Here is a 25,241-nt window from a genome sequence, read left to right as displayed (position 1 = left end):
TAAATGCAGAAGCTTCAACTGATGAAGAGGAAGAGGAGATCCCTGACAACATTTTTGAACCAGCTCCCATCCAAAGGAAAGGGTTCAAGCAAGTTCAAAAGGATCACTCCTCTCAAGATATCATCAGAAATCTGAAAGATGGACCGACAACAAGAAGAAAAGCTACAGCTCAGGTAAGTACTTCTGAGGTAAGTGAAGGAAATGTATTACTATGTTTTATTACTGAAAATCTGCTAAGCATGAACATTATATCTCATTTTGGTTTTGTGTCCATCGTTGAACCAAAAAATATTAAGGCAGCCTTATTGGATGATAACTTGATTAGTGCCATGCAGGATGAGCTAAATCAGTTTACTAGGAATGATGTGTGGTACTTGGTACCTCGACCTAGTAAATGCAATGTTATAGGAACCAAGTGGATTTTCAGAAACAAAAGTGATGAAAGAGGGAATGTGATTAGAAACAAAGTTAGACTAGTTGCTCAGGGATACTCTCAGGTTGAAGGTCTTGACTTTGACGAGACATTTGCTCCTGTAGCTAGATTAGAATCAGTTAGATTACTTCTGTCTGTAGCATGTCATCTTAGGTTCAAATTGTTTCAAATGGATGTCAAAACTGCTTTTCTGAATGGGAACCTTCAGGAAGAAGTTTATGTGGAACAGCCACCAGGTTTCCAAGATCCACATAACTTAGATAATGTCTACCGGCTTAAGAAAGCTCTGTATGGGCTAAAGCAGGCTCCCCGAGCCTGGTATGAGAGGCTCTCCACTCATCTTGTAGGAAAAGGGTATGCTAGAGGGTCTATTGATAAAACACTGTTTGTAAAACGAACCAAAAATGACATTATCATTGCCCAAGTGTATGTTGATGACATTGTTTTTGGTTCCACTTCCAGATATCTTGTCAAAGAGTTCCAATCTGTCATGGAAAGTGAATTTGAAATGAGCATGTGTGGTGAACTAACTTTTTTTCTTGGACTGCAAGTAAAGCAGATGGACACAGGTTTGTTTCTCTCTCAAACAAAATACGCTGAAAATCTGATCAAGAAATTTGGTCTTGAATCTAAGAAGACAGTGAGCAATCCCATGAGTACCACTACTAAGCTGAGCGAAGACCAGGATGGGAAATCAGTTGATCACACACTATATCGTAGCATGATAGCCAGCCTGCTCTATCTCACTGCCGGCAGACCCGACATATCTTACAGTGTGGGAGTGTGCGCTCGCTTTCAAGCTAACCCTAAAGAATCACACTTGGAAGCTGTCAAGAGAATCATTCGCTATATATCCGGTACAGTTAACTGTGGAATTTTCTATACCTTCGACACTAATGTGGAAATTGCAGGATATTCTGACGCTGACTGGGGAGGAAACTTAAAGGATAGAAAAAGCACTTCAGGGGGATGTTTCTTCATTGGCAACAATCTGGTTGCCTGGCATAGCAAGAAACAAAATTGCATCTCTCTATCTACTTCAGAAGCTGAGTATGTTGCAGCTAGGAGTTGTTGCACGCAAATGCTTTGGATGAAACAAATGCTTCATGATTATGGCATCCCTCAAGGTAAGTTGTCTATTTTTTGTGACAACACTAGTGCTATCAACATCACTAAGAATCTTGTTCAACACTCTCGAACAAAGCACATTGATCTTCGATATCATTTTATTAGGGATTTGGTTGAACAAAACATACTTGAGTTAAGCTTTGTACCCACTGAGAATCAACTTGTTGATTTGTTTACTAAGCCTCTTGACACTACTAGGTTTGAGATGTTGAGAAATGCACTAGGGATATGCTCTAAGCATTAAGGCACAAGAATGACTGTTCACTGTTGATTGAGAAAATTGTGATCCTAGTATCCCTTGACCACAGTCACTAGTGAAGTGTACATATTTTCAGCTATATATCTTTTATTGCCATGCCTTATTCTGGACAAATCAAATTGTGTACTCATGTTTAGTCACTGAATCACGTAACTTCACTATGCACTTCACTCATCAGCTTTATGTGGTGGCATGCTCCTTGTTTACTGTCAAAAGAGATTCGGTGAAATACGCGAACTACTTAAAATGCTCAAATGATTCATTCCCTCTTCTCAAAGTAATCAGGTCCTAGTTGTGGTGAACTTTCTAGGATTTGTAAGAAACGAGAATGGATAACTATATCCCATCTCTTCGAGTAATCAGGCCTTAGTTGTGGTGAACTTTCTAAGGTTTGCAAGAAATGAGTTGGTGAGTGATCTTTGCACGTAAAATAAAATAATGCAGACAACTACTCGAGACTCTCTCCATGGAGCATCCTTGTTATGTTTAGTACCCTAAGAACATCTGTTCTGGGAGTTGCTGAGAAGAGTCTTGTTAAATGAGTTCTAATTTTCACAAAATAAAAGAAGTCTATGACTCAAATAAAATACGTGCTTGGGAACAATGTTTCCTACTCTCCAATAAAAGAAGTCTAAGGAGATATCATGAGCTTGGTTCACATGTTTAGTTCTCTTATTTCACTCATTCTCTCTGTCACTAAACTTGTTTCTAAGCCCCACATACTGGTTCTACTCACTTTGATCACAAGTTTACTCCCTAAGGTCTGAATATGAGTACCAATTCACTTTGTTGATAGAATACATCATGCTTCGTGCTCTGAACTATGTTCCGTTCACTACGTGATCTGTGCTCTCTGTGATTAAACTATGCTATTTTTTCTCTCTTCGATATGACCTATGCATTCATTGCCTTAATACTTAGCAAAGGAAACGATCATATGATATAATTGCATATTATAAGAATATTTTTGTCTCTTCGTTTCCTTCCTTGATTTCCATCTGGTTGCACTTAATTTCCATAATAATTACGTCTAAGTTGAGGGGGAGACGTTCTCTGCATGCTGTATATCTAGGAAAAATAACTTGTCATAACTCCTCTCACCATTTGAGACGCTATCCCAATCGGTGTGTTCTTTGGTTTTCCCTAAACCTAACAATTCAATATATATAACCTCTCTTGTCTCCCTCAAATTTTACTCTTGGTTGTCTCTGTGTGCAGGTTCTTGCAAAAACTGGTTCTATCACCATGGTTCGCACAAAGATCACTACTCGCCTTGGCGGACACCAGCGACTTCCTCCTCCAGAGGACGGCTGTCAGGCAGCTGCGAGGGCCGGCATTCTCCATCCTGGTATGCACCGCGAACGAAGTCGCAGTCCACCTCCTCCTCGTCGATCTCCATCCCCTGATCCCTCTCACTACTCCTCTCTTCGGGATGCTATCCTCGTGGCTGATTGGAGAATCGCCTGTCTCACAACTGACATGGATGATATGCACTCTCTCCTCGTTCGCACCAACCATACTCTCAAGGAAGTCCTCAAGGAAATCTGAAACATGCAGCGCCACCCTCCTAGGTCTGACGCTCCTGGTTCGTCCATGCATGTCCCTGGAGGAAGATGAACAGGAGGAAAGCAAAGGTTCCATGGACACCGAGGAGTATCGGGACACAGTGACCAAACTGCTCGAGGAGTTTGATGTTCCTTCCCATTCAAAGGGGGAGAAGTAATTTCCATCTTCTTCTTTTCTGTTTCTGCATTTAATTTTTCATGAACAGTAGTTGCTTTGGTTTAAGGGTTGTAAGTGCATAAGCATAGATATTTTTGGATGCTTTTTGTTATTAAGTAATTTTATTTTGGCAACTTGGATCTGGAAAAGGATGGAAACTGATTCCTTAATCCAAGTAGCACCCTTTGTTTAATGATTAGTGTTTATCTGTGAAAACTAACATGCAGGACAAAAAGATGGAAAAATCATGTGTTGAATGGGAATGCCTAAAGGGGGAGATTGTAAGTATATTGGGCTTTTACCAGTCAATACATGATTTCCCATTGTCACAAGGAAACCGGAACTTCAAGGAAACAAAGAGGAAGATAAGATCAAGCAGAATTGATTCATTGATCTTGAGTTTAATATGGCATTCATTCCAAATCATGTTGCATGATTTAAATTGATTTACATGTCTACTAAATTGATTTGGTATATTTTGCATTAAAGACTTTTTGCATGCGCAACAAATAAATAGGAAGCATCGATTTCAGTTTTTGATATCCTTCCATATTTATCTTATTTGTTGATTAATGAAAAGATTTGTTTGAGGGGGAGTTTTCCTCCCTGATAAAAGGGTTCGAAACTGATACTAAAATTGGGATTTTTGATTGCATAAAATTGTTCTCTATTGAACTACTTGTTTTGCTCAAATCAGTTTCTGAAAAACCCTCTTTACTTGTTTCATGTATTCCATTGCATAATCATTCATATTTACTCTCAAGATCAGTGATCCATTTGAGAGCAAGGAAGGTTGAAGATAGATTATCTAGAATGTTGTATTAGGAGTTAGAACAGTTGTAAAATAAGTTAGCATGTGTTGCTAAGTGAAAGTGTTTGTTAAGAACAACACTACTTGTATTCTGTAAACCCTAGTGATTTATATTGGATTGCCTTTTTGTGTTGGCTACGTTAAAAGCCACGCAGTGAAGTTTCCTCAGTAGAGAGGTTTACACTGCGTTAGCAAATATCCGTGTTATGAATCGTATTTTCTTTGGATAAATTCTTATACGTAAAGTTCCTTCTAATATTTGTTCCATCTGGTATTTTCAGACATTGCAGCGGAAATCACTTGACTTTGTACATGCTATGAACTTTGTTGGACTTACAAAGTCACTTCTTCAGGAGATGAGACAAAAAGGCTGGGATGCTTTGGTAAGAGATGTGGAATCTTTTTGTGAAAAACATGATATTGATATGCCTGATATGAATGCTTGTTATAAGGATGGTACAGGTCGTCGTTGCCAACAAAGAGGTTTCATTACAGTTGAGCATCATTACCATATGGATGTATTCAATGCCTTGGTTGATTTTCAGTTGAGTGAGTTGAATAGAAGATTCTCAGACCAAGCATCAGAACTCCTTATACTTTGTTCAACCTTGGATCCTCGTGATAACTTCAGGAATTTTAAAATTGAAGATATTTGCAATCTTGCAAAGAAGTTTTATCCTGAAGATTTTGATGATAGTGAAATGTTTGCTCTGGAATTAGAGTGTGCATATTATGAAAAAGATATGCGTAGTGATCCAAAATTCCAGAATTTGGAATCCATTTCTGATCTGTGCCGGACCTTGGTTCAAACAAGCAAGTCAGAATTTTTCCCTATGCTTCATAGATTGATTTGTCTGATTTTGACTATTCCTGTTTCTACGGCAACCACTGAAAGAGCATATTCATCTATGAACATTGTTAAGAGTAAACTTAGAAACAAGATGGAAGATGAGTTTCTTGGTGATTGTATGGTCCTTCACATTGAGAAAGACTATGCTGAATCTATTACCAATGATGAGGTGATTAAAGAGTTTGAAACTTCATGTACTCGTAGAGTTAGATTTAGTTAGTTTATGCCCTTGTATTATATTGCATTGCACGTTTATTTTATTGTTCAGTTTATTGTTTAATTGTGTATATGCATTTGAGGGGTAAGGCTCATTATGTCCCCCCTTGACTAGGTGTATATTTTTTTTTTCAATTTATAAAATTCTCTCGCACCGTCGAGATTCTCTACTATTTTTTTTCTCCTTTGTTAAGAAGTTCAAGCCCCACCGAACCTGAATTCCTGGATCCGCCACTGTGCCTGACTTCTTAGTTCCATTTTTGTTCTGTTATGTTGAACTTCTACTCCCTTGTGAGGGCAATTAATGGTCATTTCATGAACAAGACAAGGGAATGGTTAAGCGTTGCGTACTATCGCAACAAATTATATTTGGCTTAATGCTTTCCTGCAAGGTAAATAGTAGAAAAACTAAAGCTGGCCTAGTTTAAGTCAAGACTAATAGGCACACAGCTTCAGTACTTTCAGGATGATATTGCATCTCTAGGTTATTGTCATTTATGGTTGCAAGTACTTTAATCACGATAATTAATTTTGTCTTGTTCTTCAATCTGTCATCATCAGGAGTTGACAAAAAGGGCTATCTTTTGTTGTGTCATTTCTTTCAAAATATGCCTTCACCTGGAAACAGAAAAGCTTCTTAATAACCTTTCCCCTTCTAGTATGAAATTATCCTTTTATAGTAAACAAATGACACAGAAAATTGTATATCAAATCTCAAAGCAAATGCTTGCAAATTTGTCTTGATGCAAATCATTTGGCAAATACGAAGCAAAAGTAAATAACCTTTGGCAAATTGTATTTTGCATTCTTATTTTTTAACATGTAAAAATGTATACTGTTAATTCTTTACATATTTTGTACTGCAGAAGAAGAAACTCACCCAGCTAAGATTCCAAATAAATACAACATTAGAATGGCATTACATTGGCTTGTACAAGGATGCCAACCAGGTGACTCCCTTGTGTTTCACTACTCTGGTCATGGTTCACGGCAGAGGGCTTATCATGAGGATGAAGTTGATGGATATGATGAAACCCTTTGTCCCCTTGACTTCGAAACCCAGGGTATGATTGTCGATGATGAGATAAATGCAACAATTGTTAGGCCCCTTCCACATGGGGTCAAGCTTCATGCAATTATAGACTCCTGTCATAGTGGCACTGTACTGGATTTGCCATTCCTTTGCAGAATGGACAGGTTAGTGGGTGTAATATGAAGTTATGCATGTCTTGCTTCGCTTTCTATGTCTACCTATAGTCCTCTTCTAAAATAAGATTTGTATATGTGGATATCCCTTGTTGATTTAGGGGTGGAAAATATGTATGGGAGGATCATCGCCCTCGATCAGGCATGTGGAAAGGAACAAGTGGTGGAGAAGTTATATCTATCAGTGGTTGTGATGACGATCAAACCTCTGCTGATACATCAGTAAGTTTGACAAGGAAAAAAAATGTCTCGAGTTCAGTAATGTTTATAGCTTCAATTTCCACACATATGATTGATACTTTTTGGGGTACAGGCTCTATCCAAGATCACATCAACCGGTGCCATGACTTTGTGCTTCATCCAAGCAATCGAGCGTGGACAGGCAGCCACATATGGGAGCATACTCAATTCTATGCGTAATACCATTCGAAGTACGGGTTCTGGCGGTGGTGGTGGTGGTAGTGCTGTTGCTTCTCTCCTTGGTGGTAGTGGAGGTGCTGTTACATCGCTTGTCGGCATGCTTCTAACAGGCGGAAGTGTTGGTGGTGGTGGGCTAAGACAGGTATTGGCTTGCACGACATTCTTTGTATTGGTATTGAAAGTTCAATGATAGTTGTCGTTATATCACTATAGGCTTTCTGTATGAAAACAAGCTTCATCTGCACAGGAGTCTCATTAGTTTATAAGCATCCGGTTAAATTAAATTCTCATATATTTATTTTTCCTTAACATTGCAATTTATTGTCATTGATGTGCCGTTTTGTTTTGCTTGTTAGAGGAGCCTCAATTAACTGCCTGTGAGCCGTTCGATGTGTACACGAAACCTTTCACCCTATGATCTTTTATCTGTCTACACATATCAACACTTCCTGTATTTTAGTCTATAGATATTTGTGAAACAACTTGATGGGTAATGAATATATTTAACATTCTTTTATGTTTCCTATTGATAGGATACCCTTGTTTGCACTGCTCCTTACCTTTGGTATAGCTGTCCTCTGTTCCTAAGATGTTTATGGTGAAACAGGATATGCATCTGACATCCCCAGTGTATGAAATTGTGAAGTACCTTCTTTACTCGTTACTTTTGTGGTCTTAAGTCTTAACAAAATGATAACGTAGCTGACGGGGGGAACAGACGTTTATACAAAGAAGAGCTTGAATGAAAATCCATAAAAACGGAAATTACAGTCACGTGTGTCTACTCATAAATGAAATGATTCTTTGAACGTCTGAATAAAATGAGACGAGTGGAAGACTCTGTTCATGACCATTTCACATCCGACACTAGCGTTGTTGTCTAAAATATAACCAAATATTAGTCGCAACTCTCGTAAGAAACAAGTAGATTGAGGAGCATTATTGCAAACATTATATGTCACCAATAGCAATGAGAACACTAAACAAGTCCACATGAAAAGAACAGGGAGATTAAAAAATGATGCTCAATTGAACCTTCCATAACTGCAGTAATGTTTTAACAAATAACATTGAAACATGGAGAATGATAACTATAAACCCCATACGTAAATTTCCCACCACCCACCTGGAAAAATATTTTCTGCAAATTCATTACGCACCCTAAGAGCACTGGCCATGAATTTTTTTTTTTTCTTTCCTAACGATTACAATGAGCATCACTATGTCTAAAGAAATTTCTCTAGTGTCCTTGATTTGAGAGGATCTGGAGGCCGGAAATTCTCCAACCGCAAGTTGGAGGATGTACGAATCTCATTGAGAACACTCTCTCCTTTCTCTGATTTGATAATCTCCAAGATATTTCCGAGAACATTGCCTGCAAGCCCAACTTCCAGAAGTCGTCCTGGCTCCTCTCCACCTTCATGTATTAATTGCCCAATCTGATTCAACGAAACTACATTTTCTAAAATGCCTTTCGCAAATATCCGGGCAAGAAACTCTGGTGCTCTAGGGGCATCATTCACGGCATCCTCCAAGGTGGAGAGAACAGTTTCAAACCTGGGCAGAGGAAGAAAAAGTTAAACAAAAGAAAAAATCTGATAATAAATAAGGCCATATATTTCAAGTAACAGTGAAAAAGTAAACTTGATCGGCCAAAGAAGTCGTCCCTACCCTTTGATGAGCTGGGACTGACTCAAAGTTCCATCCTGGGACTTGGTAAGATTAACTAGAAGCTTTGCGAAGAGATCTCTCTCTCCGTCCTTCCTCTCAAAAGAGTCTGTGACCCAAAGAGATATCATTGTTGGATGGAAGCTTGGTGAGTTCAAGTCTTTGATGCATAGAGCAACTTCCTTCTCGTCTCGGGCACTAAAACATTACACCAAAAAACGGATTATTAAGACTGAGCATATAGGAAGCTCCAAAGCATCAACAATCTCAAGTGACCAGAAGAAGTACCCGAGAGTGTCTAAAACATATTGCTTCTACAAATTTTGCCACATAATTATGCAAAAATAGATAAATAAATAAACAATAACAACAACAACTTTTTTGGACGATAATAATACAACATAAAAAATTACAGACATCAGAATCTAGATCATACATAAATATGAGCAGTGATATATAAGCAGTTAACCAAATCAGCCTAAAGCAAAACAAACCAAAAAAAAAAAAGGAAAGAAAGATTCAATTGAAATTACTACCTATTGAGTTTAATTCAAGCTCAGAGGATTCTTAAAGTACTGTTGTGTCAACCAAGTTTCAGTTCACTTTTTATAGGTTTCAATGCTTAATGTAATTTAAACTACTAATGCTTCAGTCATAAGTTTTAAAAATAAAAAATAAAAACTAAATAAAATAAAATAAAACGAAGATATTAAAAAATATAAATGTTGATAATATAAAAATAGTGTAAAAAAAAAAAAAAGCCTCTATTTAGATTCTACTCCATGTTCTTAGAGAAATACTGCTTTCTTGAAACGGAAAATAAATTAATGAGACAAAACCATATTTGCATTAAAATGGGAATAAACAGGCCAACATGAAGCATTAATATGATGAACACCCACCCTACAAATGTCATACTGACATCTTGTGGGCAGACCAAATCAAGTTCGTCAATCAAACCCAAAGAGAAATGCTCAGCAATGCTGTTTTCAATTACTAATGTACTCAAAGAAAACTCTTGTTTATGAATCCAACAAACAAGGAAGAAGCACATACAAAAAAAAAAAAACAGTAGTATTTTTTGATACGAGGAATACAGGTACATACGAAAAAAACAATAGTGTTATGATTTTCTTTCACCATATAAACCTTCAAGGGTTAGACTGTGAGTGCTACAATGATCCAAATTTCCTTATATCAAGATTTTCAAATTGACAAAAGAAGCCCACTATGAAAAGATCTTGCAGTAACATTCCCTATAGAGGTGGGTGGGGGGAACACTAAATCTTAATAGTAGCAAGTATGCTGCTCAACTGTTGGCGTAACATGACAAACTGCATACCAAGATGCAGAGGAATTGGTTGTGAGGAGAAATTTCAGAGTGGATAGAAATCATAGCTATTATGGCCCCTATAGCTCTCTTTCCCTTGTTCAGCTTTTATTTTGGCCAACAGGAAATTATGAACATGAGACCTTTATTCTTACTTCCCTCATCAAATGTCATTTAAGCCAAGGCTGACGGACCCTGTATTATAATTCCATCTAATATTTGACAGTAACACAGGTTGTGACTCCAATATATCAGCTACGGATGTCATTCTGGTGGGGTAACAATCAACATTGACCATGTAGTAGTCTAACAAAACCCTTGTGGTTTGTAGAACATGCTAATTCTTCACATCTTTTCACAAACAAGAGTTATAGCTGCTCTTAACGGAACCAAGGAGATACTTTTAAATTATTTGCATTGTCTGCAAAATATATGACAATTTCTTCGGGAAAAATGAATGAAGAATATTGAACCAAGAGTTGACAAAGAGAGCAAACCAGAAGGGAATTATTAGACATTTTTAAACCACAGGGGCATATTGAGTGTCACCCCAACCACAGGACACAAAACCTTAAACTTGTAGCCTACACACAAGACGAGCAATCACCAAAAGAAAATAAAAGTCGTGTATCTAAGCTACCTTGACTCATATTCATTCATTAAGTTATATAGTTGCTTTTCCTATCTATCTTTTGACTAAAGATAAGAATTGGATTAAGTTGCACCCAAAACAAAAAGTCTCGACCACATTTCTTTGATTGAAGTTAACTGTGTTGCCCAACCATTTACAAATCCTATCCATTCCCATAGGCATAACACACATGCGCTACATCTCTTCCACTATATAAAAATGATTTCTAGCACCTAAGAATTATCACATCAAAGTTATCACCTACGAAGTATCACATCAAAGATAGCACCTAAGGACCAAGAAAGTAATACAATTGTGTGATGACAATAAGCATGCAAGGGATGAGAACATACCTGTAAAATTCCTTAATTACTCCCAACGACATATCTCTAAGATGTTCTTCCGACTTTTCTGAAGGAACATTTTGAGTTAAAGCTGCCCCCTGTGTACGTGTGGATGGTGTAGTCAGAGATCTTTCGAAACTACGATCTGAACTCCTTGGGTCCCTACCACCAAAATTTATATTACGCTCTGGGGCACTTGACTGATCATAAGCAGCTGGACCTCCAAATCTATCGGGCGGCACAAATCTTGGCATTAGATCCTCCCTAGGGTTGTAAGTTCCCCGCTCTGAGAGGGAACTAAAACCATTCAAACCAGCTGCCATCCTCCTGGAGTCTCCAGGATTAGGAGATATCTCAGGGAGAGCAGCTGACATTGAAGGTGGTCCTCTGGCAAGACCACCCTGGGGACCCAAAGTAATGGAATCATCACCCATAGGTCTTTGTGTCAAGGCTGACAAGGTCCTACCCTCATAAGAATGTCTTTCATCTACACGGACATCTGCACGGGCATCCTGACTTCCAAAACCACAAGCCGGAGTGGGCATCCCACGGACACCACCCATTTGTGCATTTGATGGAGATAACATAGTCGACCCTCTTGGACTAAATTCCATGGGGGCCCCCCTTCTAGCTGATGGATTCATACCTGGACCACGGCCCAGCCTACTAGCTTGTGCCTGTCGCTCTTGTGCAGCATCTCTGTGCACTTCCTCAATTTTTTTTGGTCCTTCAACTTTCCCCCTCTGCTGCCATTTATTCTTGCGCAGATCAATTGTATCCTTCAACATACCAAAGAGTTGTTGGTCTAGCGGTCAGGCCCTTGGTTTGCTCCCAAGTGGTCTGGGGTTCGACCCTCTCCCAAGGTACCCACCTAGCAATTGCTAGAGTTTCCAGTTCCCCAAATGTTGTGGGGTCAGGCGGGGGACCTAGGGATTAGTCGGGTCAAAGACTCGGATACCCTAGTCTCAAAAAAAAAAAAAAAATAATAATAATAATAAAAAAAATAAAAAAATAAAAATTGTATCCTTCAACATGAACCTAACCCTAGAAGATAGTTTCATGTTATTCGATAGACTTTTCATCCTCTCAAAATATGCATCCATGTGCTCCTTGGCTTTCGGATGATCAATCATCTCCCCAATTGTGTTCATTAGTTTGCACAAAGCTTCAATATCTTCCTCATCTGGAGTCTGCTGCTGACCTAACAACTTTTTAATGCACTCATGCATTATTCTCTCGGTCAACATTTTCTTCTTGTATAACTCCCCAATTAATCTAATGTTACCCAACATTCGTCTCCGTGATTTAATTCTTTTCTCTTCTCTTTCTTCTTCAGACTGTTTCACCTCACCCTCCTCATCAGCCTTATTGGCTTCCTCTTGTTCTCTTTCTCCCCTCTCAAATTCCTCCTGACACTTGTTCAAAAGCAACCTCTTAAAGGTTATCTTTTCATTGTCTTCACTGAAATCAGGCAACTCCGCGGCAAGATAAAAACAGAAGTTTGCATACATCTCACAGAAAGTAGGCTCCATTAAAGCCTTATCAAAGATTTGAGAGACGACACCGGTCAGTGTTGTGGCATTATCAATATTAACAGCTTTTACTTGCTCAAACAGTTTTTCAAAACCACGAGCCGGAGTGGGCATCCCACGGAAACCACCCATTTGTGCATTTGATGGAGATAACATAGCCGACCCTCTTGGACTAAATTCCATGGGGGGCCCCCTTCTAGCTGATGGATTCATACCTGGACCACGGCCCAGCCTACTAGCTTGTGCCTGTCGCTCTTGTGCAGCATCTCTGTGCACTTCCTCAATATTTTTTTGTCCTTCAACTTTCCTCCTCTGCTGCCATTTATTCTTGCGCAGATCAATTGTATCCTTCAACATGAACCTAACCCTAGAAGATAGTTTCATGTTATTCGATAGACTTTTCATCCTCTCAAAATATGCATCCATGTGCTCCTTGGCTTTCGGATGATCAATCATCTCCCCAATTGTGCTCATTAGTTTGCACAAAGCTTCAATATCTTCCTCATCTGGAGTCTGCTGCTGACCTAACAACTTTTTAATGCACTCATGCATTATTCTCTCGGTCAACATTTTCTTCTTGTATAACTCCCCAATTAATCTAATGTTACCCATTCGTCTCCGTGCTTTAATTCTTTTCTCTTCTCTTATTTCTTCAGACTGTTTCACCTCACCCTCCTCATCAGCCTTATTGGCTTCCTCTTGTTCTCTTTCTCCCCTCTCAAATTCCTCCTGACACTTGTTCAAAAGCAACCTCTTAAAGGTTATCTTTTCATTGTCTTCACTGAAATCAGGCAACTCCGCGGCAAGATAAAAACAGAAGTTTGCATACATCTCACAGAAAGTAGGCTCCATTAAAGCCTTATCAAAGATTTGAGAGACGACACCGGTCAGTGTTGTGGCATTATCAATATTAACAGCTTTTACTTGCTCAAACAGTTTTTCAAAATTCTGGAGAGTCAGCTTGTTTAATATAGCCTTCAACTGCCTTTGCTTGGCCTGTTCTTCATCACTCACTTTACCTATTTCATACTTCCTCTCAGCTTTGTGCATCACCTGTAATGGAGTCTGAGGTGAAGGAACAGAAGGGGTCGGCAATGACAGTGCAGGTCTAAAGGACTCATGCCGTGCCTGCATGTTTAACAATGACATGATCATTTTGCCGAAACTTTGAAACAGAAAAAGACAAAGAAAAAGGATAACAACAACAACAACAACAATAAGAATAATAACAATAAGAATAATAACAATAACAATAACAATAACAATAACAATAATAATAATAATAATAATAATAATAATAATATATTATTATTATTATTATTATTATTATTATTACAAAACAAAAACACACTTTAATATTATTTGCAAAGGATGAAAGGAATGAATGAGTCTGAGTAATGCACTAAATCATATTTCATAAAGTATCATGTGAAATTGAACCATCAGATGTGAGCTTTTAACAGATGGATGACCTGATCGCGCTTCTGCTCATCCAAATTTGGGGGAGCCGAGCTAGTTCGAGAAGGAATCTACAAGCACAAATAAAAATTTGAAAGTTTAAAAAACACAGATTGAATTGTTCAGCACTGAAAAACTGAAAACTAGACAATTGGTATCAAGTGTTCAAAATAATATCACCTGCATCCCATTCATCAAACCAGGACTTATGGACCCGAACTGAAAGGAAAATCCCTTAGACGCATCTCCTGGGACTGAACCATTGGAATATAAGATTAAGAACATTAACAACTGCATCCTACCAATATTTCATCTTTTCAAAGTGTTTCTTGTGTGTGAAGTGTATTACTATACTGTTCATTTGATAAACCAATGTTGAGAGAATCTAAAATTTCCATAATCCCCTTATTTTAACATATGTGAAAATATGCCAAGCCTCCCCAACATCAATGACATGAAAATCCGCCAGTCCACAGTATTAACTTACCCTTCACAGGAGTATTGGGCCCTCTTGAGTCAGAATTCACGGAGGCAGACTGAGACGCTGGAGCCTTCGGAACAGCTCGAGAGCTTCTCTGTGCAACTGATGGTTCTGTTTGCTTGGGAGCTGTGCTCGTATAACTTGTCTCCGAGGCTCCTATATTAAGACATAACAAAACGAAAAAAATGCTTCGAAACGAAAATCAAACCAAATGGGAAAGCACATTGTAAAAGAGAACTTATTGCCTTAAATTCTCAAATCCCTTCAACTAGCTATACAAACTTCTAAAGCATTTACCACACAAACAGGCAGACTGATAACAAAGTACATAACTTGGATACTATTAACATCCGTACCGTGAAATTGCGGCTGTACATGGGCGCCATTCGGTACACCGCTGCGCGGTGTAGAAGCACTCCCAGGATCCGAGGGATTTACAGTGGCTACATTCCCCCTAGGTTGCCCTCCTTGTGCATTGTTGTTAGACTTCTTGAAGCTGAAAATTCATCATAAAACCATCACAACAAAATTCCCAACAACCACATAATTCAGCAACACACAAAAAAAAAATAAAAAAATCTCAGTCCTCAAATCGCAGTCGAAACTCGAAAGCAATTCAATTGAATTACACCATCCAACAAAAAAAAAAAAAAAACAAAACTCTAACAAAACAAACCCTAGAAAAACAGATAGGAAAAAGCACAAGGACACGGACCTGCGGTTGGAGGAGAGGGAAGGGGCGGGCCCAGCGGCGCCGGCGCCCTTAGGGTAAGCGGGTGAGTATCCCCTGCTCTGCTGATTGGAGCTCGCGGATCGCCCTGTTCTACGATACTGCGTCTCGTTCTTATCCGACCTTGATTGATTGAAGGACATAAATCCCTACCCTAAATTCCCAGTTTTCTCCTTCAAAATTTTCTGACCTCTGCAAACAACAAAACCACACACAGATCCGCCAACCGCCACAAACACCAAATCAATCAAAACTACAAACCCTAACGAAACCAAACAGAAATACGCACGTATGATAAGTGAGAAACAGAGCGATTCGAGAGCTCGATTAGTGTACCTGCGGAGTGAGAGTGGGAGAAAAAATTAGGGTTTTATTGGGGAACCATGAGAGAGGGGAAACGCAGAGAGTGATGGGAAAAGTTAAAGGGAAAAATTCTTTGGACACTTCCATCACTTTCAGAATGATACCGAACTCTGAATGTTATCAATGTGATACCTAGACTTTACTTTTCGTATTATCGTCGTAACTGTGGCGAACTTCCGTCACGTCTCTGTCAACTATGAGCATGTGTGACTCACGGGAGCCCAAAAAATGAGAGCATGTGTGACTCGCGACATTTTGCCCTCAGTTTGTTTTAGAGAAAAATTCACCAACGGTGTCTGGATACTTAGAGGACTTTCACAATGATACCTGAACTGAAAATGTGATACCTAGACTCATTTTTTCGTATCAACGTCGTACATACGACCAATTTCCGTCACAGAGCCGTTAAATTTTGCACGTGAGTAACTTAATGAAGACAAAAAGATCGATTTACCCTCAAAAGTTTTTTTTTTCTTTTTCTTTTCTTTCTTTCTTTCTTTCTTTATTCTTCTTTCTTTCTTCCTTCTTCTTCTTTTTTGGTTTCTTCTTCCCCTGATTTGAATCATCAAGATTCAAATCATCTTGCTCGTCCGATTCCCACCGCCGATCGCCGATCAAACACCGCCGCTGCGTCTCAATCCACATTCATGCACCGGAGATGTTTCTGGTTCCCCCCACTTCAAATCCTACAGCAAATTGAAATTGTGCAAGGCTTCGCCGTTCACTCTGAGTTCATCCCCACCGCCACTGCCGACGACTTAGCCACCACCACTCTCGTTCTCTCCTCCGACCCCCTTTTATACACCATTGATCAGAAACTCAAACCCCGCCAGCCCTCCACTCTCAAATCACAGCTCCAATCCCACCCCGCCATCCTCTCTGTCGTTCCCGACATGCAACACCACCTCCACACCATCCTCACCTGCAACTTCATCGGTCTAGCCGAAAAATTCGACCTCTAGCCCAACTTCGATCAGAGGCAATTGTTGGCAGACAAAGATTAACAACTTCGGCCTCCACACCATCCTCACCTGCAGAAAATTCGAGCTGTTCTGATTCACCAGCTCCGCCACTCCGCTGCTACCCACCATTGCGCCTCGCCGATTAGTAGACAAAGAACTCGAAGCCTCCACCATCGAGAAATGGAGGCTCGCGTTCTGCAAGTCCTGCGCGGCGGATATCGGCACATGCAAAATTTAACGACTCCGTGACGGAAATTGGTCGTAGGTACGACGTTGATATGAAAAAATGAGTCCATGTATCACATTGATAACTTTGTAAGTTCAGGTATCATTCTGAATGTCCCCTAAGTGTCCAGACACTGTTGGTGAATTTTTTCCGAGGGTAAATCGGTCTTTTTGTCTTCATTAAGTGACTCACGTGAATCGCACGTGCAAAATTTATCGGCTCCGTGACTGAAATTGGTCGTAGGTACGACGTTGATATGAAAAAATGAGTCCAGGTATCACAGTGATAACTTTGTAAGTTCAGGTATCATTGTGAAAGTCCCCTAAGTGTCAAGACACCGTTTGTGAATTTTTCCCAAAGTTAAACACAGAGAGAGAGAGAGAAAGCAGAGATATGGGGGAGTTTTGGTAAGAAAGAAAGAGAGAGAGAGACAGAAGGGAGAGAGAGTTATTGTGGTAACAAACTGACCCGTCGGGTGGTCAAAAGGTAGGTTTTTTAGGATATCATTCGAATGGGTCTTAATTCTTTTTTACCCCCCACTTTTTACGTTTTTTAACTATTGATTTTTTACCAACCACTTTCTTTTTTTTATTTGGATTATTTATTTATTTATTGCTACTCGAACTTTTTAAGAAAAGCCATTGCAATGCGTTGTCCTCTGTCTCACTCCTCTTCTGTAAAAAATAAAAACAAAACAAAACAAAACAAAAACAAAAACAAAAAAATTAAAAAAGAGAGATGTAGATCAGCGAAGTGCTCACACATCATCGCTTGTTTATTTCAAAATTTTCAGTTGTCGCTGATTTGTCTATCTGTGTCAGAAGGTGGATTTGTGAGTTTTGGATCGTCTCGCTTATTTTGATAATAATATTTAAAATACATTTATAACCTTTGAATGGGCATATTCGAGAGCATCTTAATTAGCCAAAAGATCTTAGACTGGATAAAGTTTACTTATACTACATTATTAGTGCTTTACTTCTCTAAAAGTGTAGAGTCGTTTAAATGAAGTTGGACCATTTTATGATTAAATATTTATAAATTGCATCTAAAGTCTTAGTAACCGTATCCTTTTCTTTCATATTCTCATGCAACAACACCCCTTTCTTTTATATTCTTTTACCCCTCCCTTCTCTTTTTATGTTTTTTACTATTCAATTTTAGTTACCAATCAATTTCTTTTTCTTTCTTTTTTGAATAAACCAATCAATTTCTTTTTTAATTTAGATTATTTATTTATTTATTCCTACTAAACCTTTTAAGAAAAACTATTGTAATGTGTTGTCCTCTTTCTCACTCCTCTTCTGTAAAAAATTGAAAAGAAGGATGTAAATCACCGGCGAGCTCACACGTCATCGCTTGTTTATTTCAAAATTTTCACTTGTTATTGATTTGTCTACTTGTGATAGAATGTGGGTTTGTGAGTTCTAGATCGTTTCGCTTATTTTGATATTAATAGTTAAAATACATTTATAATTGCTGAATGCTCATATTCTAGAGCATCTTCGCCAAAAGACGTTTTACTGAATAAAGTTTATTTATACCACGTTATCAGTGCATAACTTCTTTGAAAGTCTAGAGTTGTTTAAATGAAATTGGACCATTTTATAACTAAATATTTATAAAATGCATCTATAGTCTTAGTAACCGTATCCCTTTCTTTTATGTTCTCGTGCAAGAACACCCCCTTCGTGCAACAACGCCCCTTTCTTTTATTTTTATTTACCAATCAATTTCTTTTTTAATTTAGATTATTTATTTATTTATTGCTACTAAACCTTTTAAGAAAAACCATTAAAATGTGTTGTCCTTTGTGTCACTTCTCTTATGTAAAACAAATTTGAAAAGAAAGATGTAAATCACTGGCGGGCTCACATGTCATCGCTTGTTTATTTCAAAATTTCCCCTTGTCGCTGATTTGTCTCTTTGTGTCAGAAGGTGGGTTGGTGAGTTTTGGATCATTTCGCTTATTTTGATAATAATATTCAAAATACATTTATAACCGTTGCATGGGCATATTTGTTTTACTAGATAAGGTTTACTTATACCACGTTATCAATACTTAACTTCTCTAAAACTCTAGAGTTGTTTAAATGAACTTGGGCCATTTTATGATTAAATTTTTATAAAATGCATCTAGAGTCTTAGTATCATTTTTCAGACCAAAAAAAAGGTCTTAGTAACCGTATCCCTTTCTTTTATATTCTCATGCAACAAGACCCTTTCTTCTAATCAAAGTGCGTGTCAATCGGTAAAAAAATAATAATATCGCCTTCGGGAAAAACCCTAATGCGACTCTAGTCGCTCCCAAACTCTATTCTTCCTCCTCACGGTGGTACACCCTATGGCCCCTGTTTACTACACAATGACATCCATTAACGACGTTATCGCAAGCTTCGCGGCATCTCTAGCCCTAGCGGGCTCTGATGTCGTTGACATCTCGCACTTGAACGGCTCCGACAGGTGTTCAAACTCTCAGGCTTTCCTTCTGCCCAAACCAATGACAAAGAAACAGTTTGGCACTCCGGATCTGCAGCGCCATTTCCGACGCATCTGGGTCATTGATGGAGCCTTCAAGGTTCAAGACAGTACCCAAGGCCATTTTGTTTTTTCCTTTGATCTGAAACGTGATCGAAATAAGGTTTTATGGGGAGGGCCGTGGTATTTTAACAAAGCTCCGGTTCTGCTACAGCAATATGATGGCCTGGAAGATCCTCTTGTCATCCCCATGAATCTGCTCTTTTTTTGGGTCAAAATCACAGGTATCCCGCCAGCCATAGAAGAGAAAAAGATTATCATGAACGTTGCTTCTGTTGCGGGTAAGTATTTGGATTTTGATCAAAGACTGTATGACAATAAGAATCAAATTAGGGTTCATGTAGCTCATGCTATTTCCCATCCATTATTCTTGAAACGGACTCTCAAGATCATCCCTGGAGTGGTGAAAGAGATTACTTTTGTCTATGAAAATTTGCATGGAATATGCAAAGATTGCCATCTTCTGTTTCATGAACAGGACGTTTATCCTACTGTTGATGCCCAAGCTGTGCATAACACTATTACACGATCGGAGACATCAGGGAAGTCGCTCACATCCCATTTTTCAGGTTTGTCTGATCTTCGTTTCCAGAATGGATCGTTCCGATTTCAAGGCCTGCAAACACCGCTACTGCCTCCAGTAATGCGTAACCTATTTGGCACTTCTGCTATGAACAAGCACCGCAAGCCTATTGTTGTGCGTAGTGAAAACCTAAGGCCTGCTGAGGAAGGAAATGCCCTAGCCTTAGTTCCTGTGAACGTGGAGTCATCAACTGTGAAAAGAAATAGGCCTGCATCACCGTATACGTCCCCAAAGAAACTGAAATTTCTGTTTAATGATGGTGAGACTGCTGCTAGCTCAACTATGATGCCCAATAAACTGAAAGTTCCAGAGTTCCACACCAAATTCTCTGCTAAATCATTGGGTCTTATTGAAGCTCCGGGAGATGTCTTAGTTCCTAAGGAAGGATCACTCCCTAAGGAATCTATGCAGCTAGTCAAAGTGGAACAAAAGAAGAAAAGAGGCCGGCCTCTGGGCTCGAAAAACAAGAACTCTTCAAAGGGTAAGAAGATTGCAACTGAAGAGGTGCTTAGCATGCTTTACCCTGGAAAACCTCCTAGCCCTAATGTTAAGGGCAAGGAAAAAAATTAGTTTTTTCTTTTGAACTAAGCCTATTTACTTGTCATTATAACACAGTTTCTAGGCTTTCTTTAAATAAGTGAGCATGGGTACCGTCAAATGATCGGACCTAATCTATGTATCGCTGTGGTTTTCACCACAAACTCTTTATCTACCCAAAGATGGTAGAGGGAGGATATGTAATGGTCCTTTCTGGCCTGAGAAATATTAATATATCGACATGATATTCTTCAAAAAAAAAAAAAAAACCCCCCTTTCTTCTATATTCTTTTACCCCTCCCCTCTTTTTACTTTTTTTTACTATTTATTTTTATTTACAAATCCATTTCTTTTTTTAATTCAGCTTATTTATTTATTATTGCTACTCGATTTTTAAAGAAAAACCATTGAAATGTGTTGTCCTCTGTCTCACTCCTTTTTTGTATACCTAAATCTGAAAAGAATGATATAAAACACCAAAGAGCTCACACGTCATCACTTATTTATTTCAAAATTTTCACTTATCATTGATTTGTCTATTTGTGTCAGAAGGTGGGTTGGTGAGTTTTCGATCTTTTTACATATTTTGATAATAATATTTAAGATACATTTATACCTGTTGAATGGACATATTCGAGAGCATCTTCGCCAAAAGACATTTTATTAGATAAGATTTACTTATACCATGTTATCAGTGCATAACTTCTTTGAAAGTCTCAAGTTGTTTAAATGAAATTGGTCCACTAATAGGAGCATTTTAATGTGATATTTTAATAGTTAATTCCTCACATTTTGCTTAGTTAATTCCTTAATGAATCGATTTTTAATTCAATTTTTATTTTTAGGTACATTGGAGTAGATGGTGATGAAATAAGTTTTAGGTCCATAAAATGATGGAGAAAAATGGAAATGCACTAAAAATGTCAACTTTACACATTTTCCTACTCCGGCTAGAAGAAACCAAGCCAAGCAAGGAAGAAGGAGCGACCACCTGACCAAATGAACTTCAAATGAGCTGAAACCTTCCAGATCCATTCTAGACATCCTAAGAAACATTTCTTATGAAGAGTGTAAGAGCCAAATAGAAGTGGAAGACCTTCAAACAGTCAGACCAATTTTCTGCAGAAGCAAAACTGGAAAACTGGACCTGTAAGGAGTCCAGCAGCAATTCCGGCCCAAAGGCATGGAGATAAATTCTGAAAATTTTACAGTATGATCTACACTCATGGTGGATCATTATCATTTCATATGAAGAAGTCACGGGCAAAATCTGAAGTCTTGGTGGAGAATTAATTAAAGGAAAAATGAGCAAAAAGTGACTCAAACCTAACTAATTTCATTAGTGTTTAAATATTCAAACCTAACAAATTCCATTAGTGTTTAAATATTCAAACCTAATAAAATCCATTAATGTTTAAATGCTCAAACCTAACCCATCATCATTTGTTTAAGTCCAAATAGTTTTGCTTGGTAGCCTATAAATAGAGGCTACAACAAAGAAGAAAAAGACATTCCTTCATCCATTTCATCTTCTTTGTCTCTCCATTTCCTTTCCATTTTTCTCTAGTTCTTAGTTTCCTTTCCTTTCCATTCCATTTTTCTCTAGTTCCTAGTTTCAAGTTTCTGCATTTTCAAGCAAAGAGAAGAAGAGAAGAAGAAGCTATGAAGCCTCCTAGCCGTCATCATCCACCTTGTGCCGTGATAGTGAAGTCTTGCTTTCAAGATTCAAGATCAACGTTTCAAGCTCTTCATCATCCACTCCCTTCACGGTGTAATTCTATCTTTTTTCTTGTAACTTCTTTTGGTTTTCTTTGTTTGGATTTGTAGAACTATGAATTTTAGTTAACAAATAATGTTAAGGGCAAAGTTTAAAGCCCGTCTCTATGTTTGGATAAAAGTTGTGATTTCTTTGTGTTGATTTTTATGTTGCTTATGTGAGATTGCTTAATTGATTTTGGATTATAGAAAACTTTTATATGTATGTGTTCTTTGACGGCCAACTTAGGATATATGCATGTAATTGAAGCTAGATTTAAGTAGTAAAGGCTTTGGACAAAAGTCGAAATCAATTAAGGAGGATTGCAAATAGGTGAACTTATTCATAACTAGGTTGTGCACTTTGGTGACATCCTTTCTTTGTTCTTCATGCATTGAATGTGTTCTTGATTAGCTAGCTTTCTAGACTATGATTGCATGTTCAATAGGATTGATTTAGATGCTTTCACTTAGATTAATTATGGATTAAATTCTGTTTAGTCCCTGTATTATGATTATTTTTTCGTTTCAGTCCCTGACATTCTCAATTAATCTGAAAAGTCCATAACGTCAAAATTTCCGTCTGATTGGTCCCTCCCGCGTCAAATTAGGAGTTGGCCTTAGGTGAAATGTCCAATATACCCCTCTGTTATTTCTTTTTCCTTTTTAATTTCTTTTTTGCTTTTTTATTTTTTATTTTTCCTTTTTAATTTCTTTTTTTTTCTTTTTTCTTTTTTTTTGTTTTTCCTTTTTAATGACCATCGTATCCTGCTGCATCGGTAGCGCCACGTCGGCGAACCAATCCAGATCGACCCGAAACCCCAATTCTTGTTCTTCATGCCGACGACCCTTTTTTTTTTTTCCTTTTTAATTTCTTTTTTCCTTTTTCTTTTCTTTTTCCTTTTTAATGACCATCGTATCTTGCTGCATCGGTAGCGCCATGTCGGCGAACCAATCCAGGAGTACCCGAAACCTCAATTATTATTCTCCACGCCGGCGACCATTTTCCTTTTCCATCACTATTCTTCTTCTTCACTTCTGGTTTTGGTCAACTTGGCCATCAAAAACCATCATTTCAACCAGACCCAAAATCCAAATCACCATTTTGAGCAAGACCCAAAAACCTCAGGGTCTGAAAAAATGGTAGTTTTCAGTGAAAAGTTTCCAAATTGAGGCTTGATGTGGAGAGAGAAAGTGAGATTTGAGTGGGAGAGAGAGAAGTAGGCTGTGAAAATAAGAGGGGAGTGGTTTAGCGGCGAATTTCCGAGCTGATTGGGATCTGCTTGTGTTTGGGAGATGGCGTCGGAGATGATGGAGGCGAGGGCGGATCCCAGCAGAGGGAGATGGCTTCAGAGAAGGTGAAGAAGTGATCGATCAGCTCCTAGCCTCTTGCTTTTGCTCGATGTCCATCTCTGCACCGCCAAGCTAGGTCTTTGCTGGGTTTGGTTTCAATTTGGGGAGAGAAACAAATGGGTTGTGGAGTTTGATCGGAATGGGATTGGTGGGTTGATGAAGGAGAAAGTAGGCAAAATGAAAAGAAAAAAAAAAGGAAAAAAAGAAATTAAAAATGAACAAGAAAAAAAGAAGAAAAAGCAAAAAAGAAATTAAAAAGGAAAAAAAGGAAAAAAAATTAAAAAGGAACAAGAAAAAAAGAAGAAAAAGCAAAAAATATATTAAAAAGAAAAAAAGAAATTAAAAAGAAAAAGAAAAAAAAAGGAGAAAAAGAAATTAAAAAGAAAAAATAAAAAAAGGAGAAAAATAAATTAAAAAGGAAAAAGAAATAACAGAGGAGTATATTGGACATTTCACCTAAGGTCACCTCCTAATTTGACGCGGGAGGGACCAATCATACGGAAATTTTGATGTTAGGGACTTTTCAGATTAATTGAGAATGTCAGGGACTGAAACGAGAAAATGGTCATAGTACAGGGACTAAACATAATTTAATCCATTAATTATTCAAGGAAAGTAAAATATGGGAAATCGTTTACTTACTAATGTTTCACATGGTCAACTTATTTCTCATGACATAGATAATCAACTACAGGAATTGTAATTGGATTTCATTCATATGATTGTGGTTTTGATCTTTGTTCCTTGCATTCCACCCTTGTATATGTGTTTTTACTTTCTCTTTATTTTAATTTTTGATTTTAAAAATCCTAATCCCCCTTTTTTACATTAACTTGTATATATTTCTATTCTTTATTTTATTTTTGTACATAATACTTTTTAGTTTATTATTTTAATTCTTTATTTATTTTTGCAATTACAGGTGTACCCTCAATCCCCGGCTAGAACGATCCCTATTTACCATATACTAACGATGACATTTTACAGGGTTAAATTGCGCGCTTACTTTTAGCGTATCAATTTTTGGCGCCGTTGCCGGGGATTGACACGTGCTACTTTTAGCGTTATCAACCACTTTATGATTAAATATTTAAATATTTATTTGATGCATCTAAAGTCTTAGTAACCGTATCTCATTCTTTTATATTCTCGTGCAACAACACCTCTTTGCATCGTAGCACGAGCCTCATTTTTGAATTATTGTTCTTTATACCTTTTCCTTCTTTCCTATGTCCTCAAATTTTTCTTTTCCAAAATTTTGGTTTGTTAAAGTGCTCTCTATCCATCATTGGTATTGCTAATGTCTTAAAATGAACTTGTAAAGTGGTTGACGACTCAATTAGCAATGATTCAATGAACCATGTGTGGCAGGATCATGTCTCTAATCATTGACACTAGCAATAAAGGAATATATTTAGTTTGATTAGTGTGTTCTTTATTATATGCTGGTTAGTTTCATTAGGTCCTCTATTTGGCTAGTGTTTGAGAATTTGTAATTTAGTAGTTAGTGTTGGTTCTTAGTTTGGCCCTAGGTACTGATTCCGATGTTATGCTATAGAGACTAATCGCTAAATATCATTAATTTTTTGTTGTCATCATTCCATGAACCATTCCACCTTTCTATAGGTCGATGGATGAAAGAGTTCGGGCAACACGCTTAGATAAGCAACACGATGAACCAAACATATATCTCTAGGTGTTATGA

The 25,241-nt window shown here is 37.9% G+C and overlaps 3 protein-coding genes across 4 annotated transcripts; 1 reads left to right on the top strand and 2 right to left on the bottom strand.

Annotated features, from left to right (window-relative positions):
* The first annotated feature begins 3,417 nt into the window (after positions 1-3,417).
* On the top strand, positions 3,418-7,685 carry LOC133716517 (uncharacterized). The gene is made up of 7 exons (XM_062143220.1): positions 3,418-3,513; positions 4,635-5,372; positions 5,972-6,077; positions 6,286-6,616; positions 6,727-6,847; positions 6,939-7,187; positions 7,404-7,685. Exons 1-7 carry the CDS (start codon positions 3,418-3,420, stop codon positions 7,461-7,463), a joined length of 1,701 nt encoding a protein of 566 aa, XP_061999204.1. The 3' UTR covers positions 7,464-7,685.
* A 367-nt stretch (positions 7,686-8,052) lies between these two features.
* LOC133713979 (eukaryotic translation initiation factor 4G-like) lies at positions 8,053-11,811 on the bottom strand. Its single transcript, XM_062139994.1, has 3 exons — positions 11,028-11,811; positions 8,717-8,911; positions 8,053-8,602 (listed from the first exon to the last, which is right to left on the bottom strand). The coding sequence occupies exons 1-3, from the start codon at positions 11,804-11,806 to the stop codon at positions 8,272-8,274; spliced, it is 1,305 nt and encodes a 434-aa protein (XP_061995978.1). The 5' UTR covers positions 11,807-11,811; the 3' UTR covers positions 8,053-8,271.
* A 162-nt stretch (positions 11,812-11,973) lies between these two features.
* On the bottom strand, positions 11,974-15,691 carry LOC133713976 (eukaryotic translation initiation factor 4G-like). Of its 2 annotated transcripts, none has more exons than XM_062139992.1 (7): positions 15,556-15,691; positions 15,205-15,411; positions 14,846-14,985; positions 14,496-14,645; positions 14,189-14,262; positions 14,023-14,079; positions 11,974-13,678 (listed from the first exon to the last, which is right to left on the bottom strand). In XM_062139992.1, exons 2-7 carry the CDS (start codon positions 15,360-15,362, stop codon positions 11,984-11,986), a joined length of 2,274 nt encoding a protein of 757 aa, XP_061995976.1. In that variant the 5' UTR covers positions 15,363-15,411; positions 15,556-15,691; the 3' UTR covers positions 11,974-11,983. The 2 variants fall into 2 exon arrangements, with proteins under 2 accessions (XP_061995976.1, XP_061995975.1); XM_062139991.1 differs by having other exon boundaries at positions 15,205-15,481; positions 15,556-15,640.
* Positions 15,692-25,241: the final 9,550 nt, after the last annotated feature.

Source organism: Rosa rugosa, chromosome 6 (genome assembly GCF_958449725.1).
Source record: "Rosa rugosa chromosome 6, drRosRugo1.1, whole genome shotgun sequence".
NCBI classification, from domain to species: domain Eukaryota; kingdom Viridiplantae; phylum Streptophyta; class Magnoliopsida; order Rosales; family Rosaceae; genus Rosa; species Rosa rugosa.
Note: the sequence above shows the minus strand (reverse complement) of the source record. Positions and strands in the feature narration are given on the sequence as shown.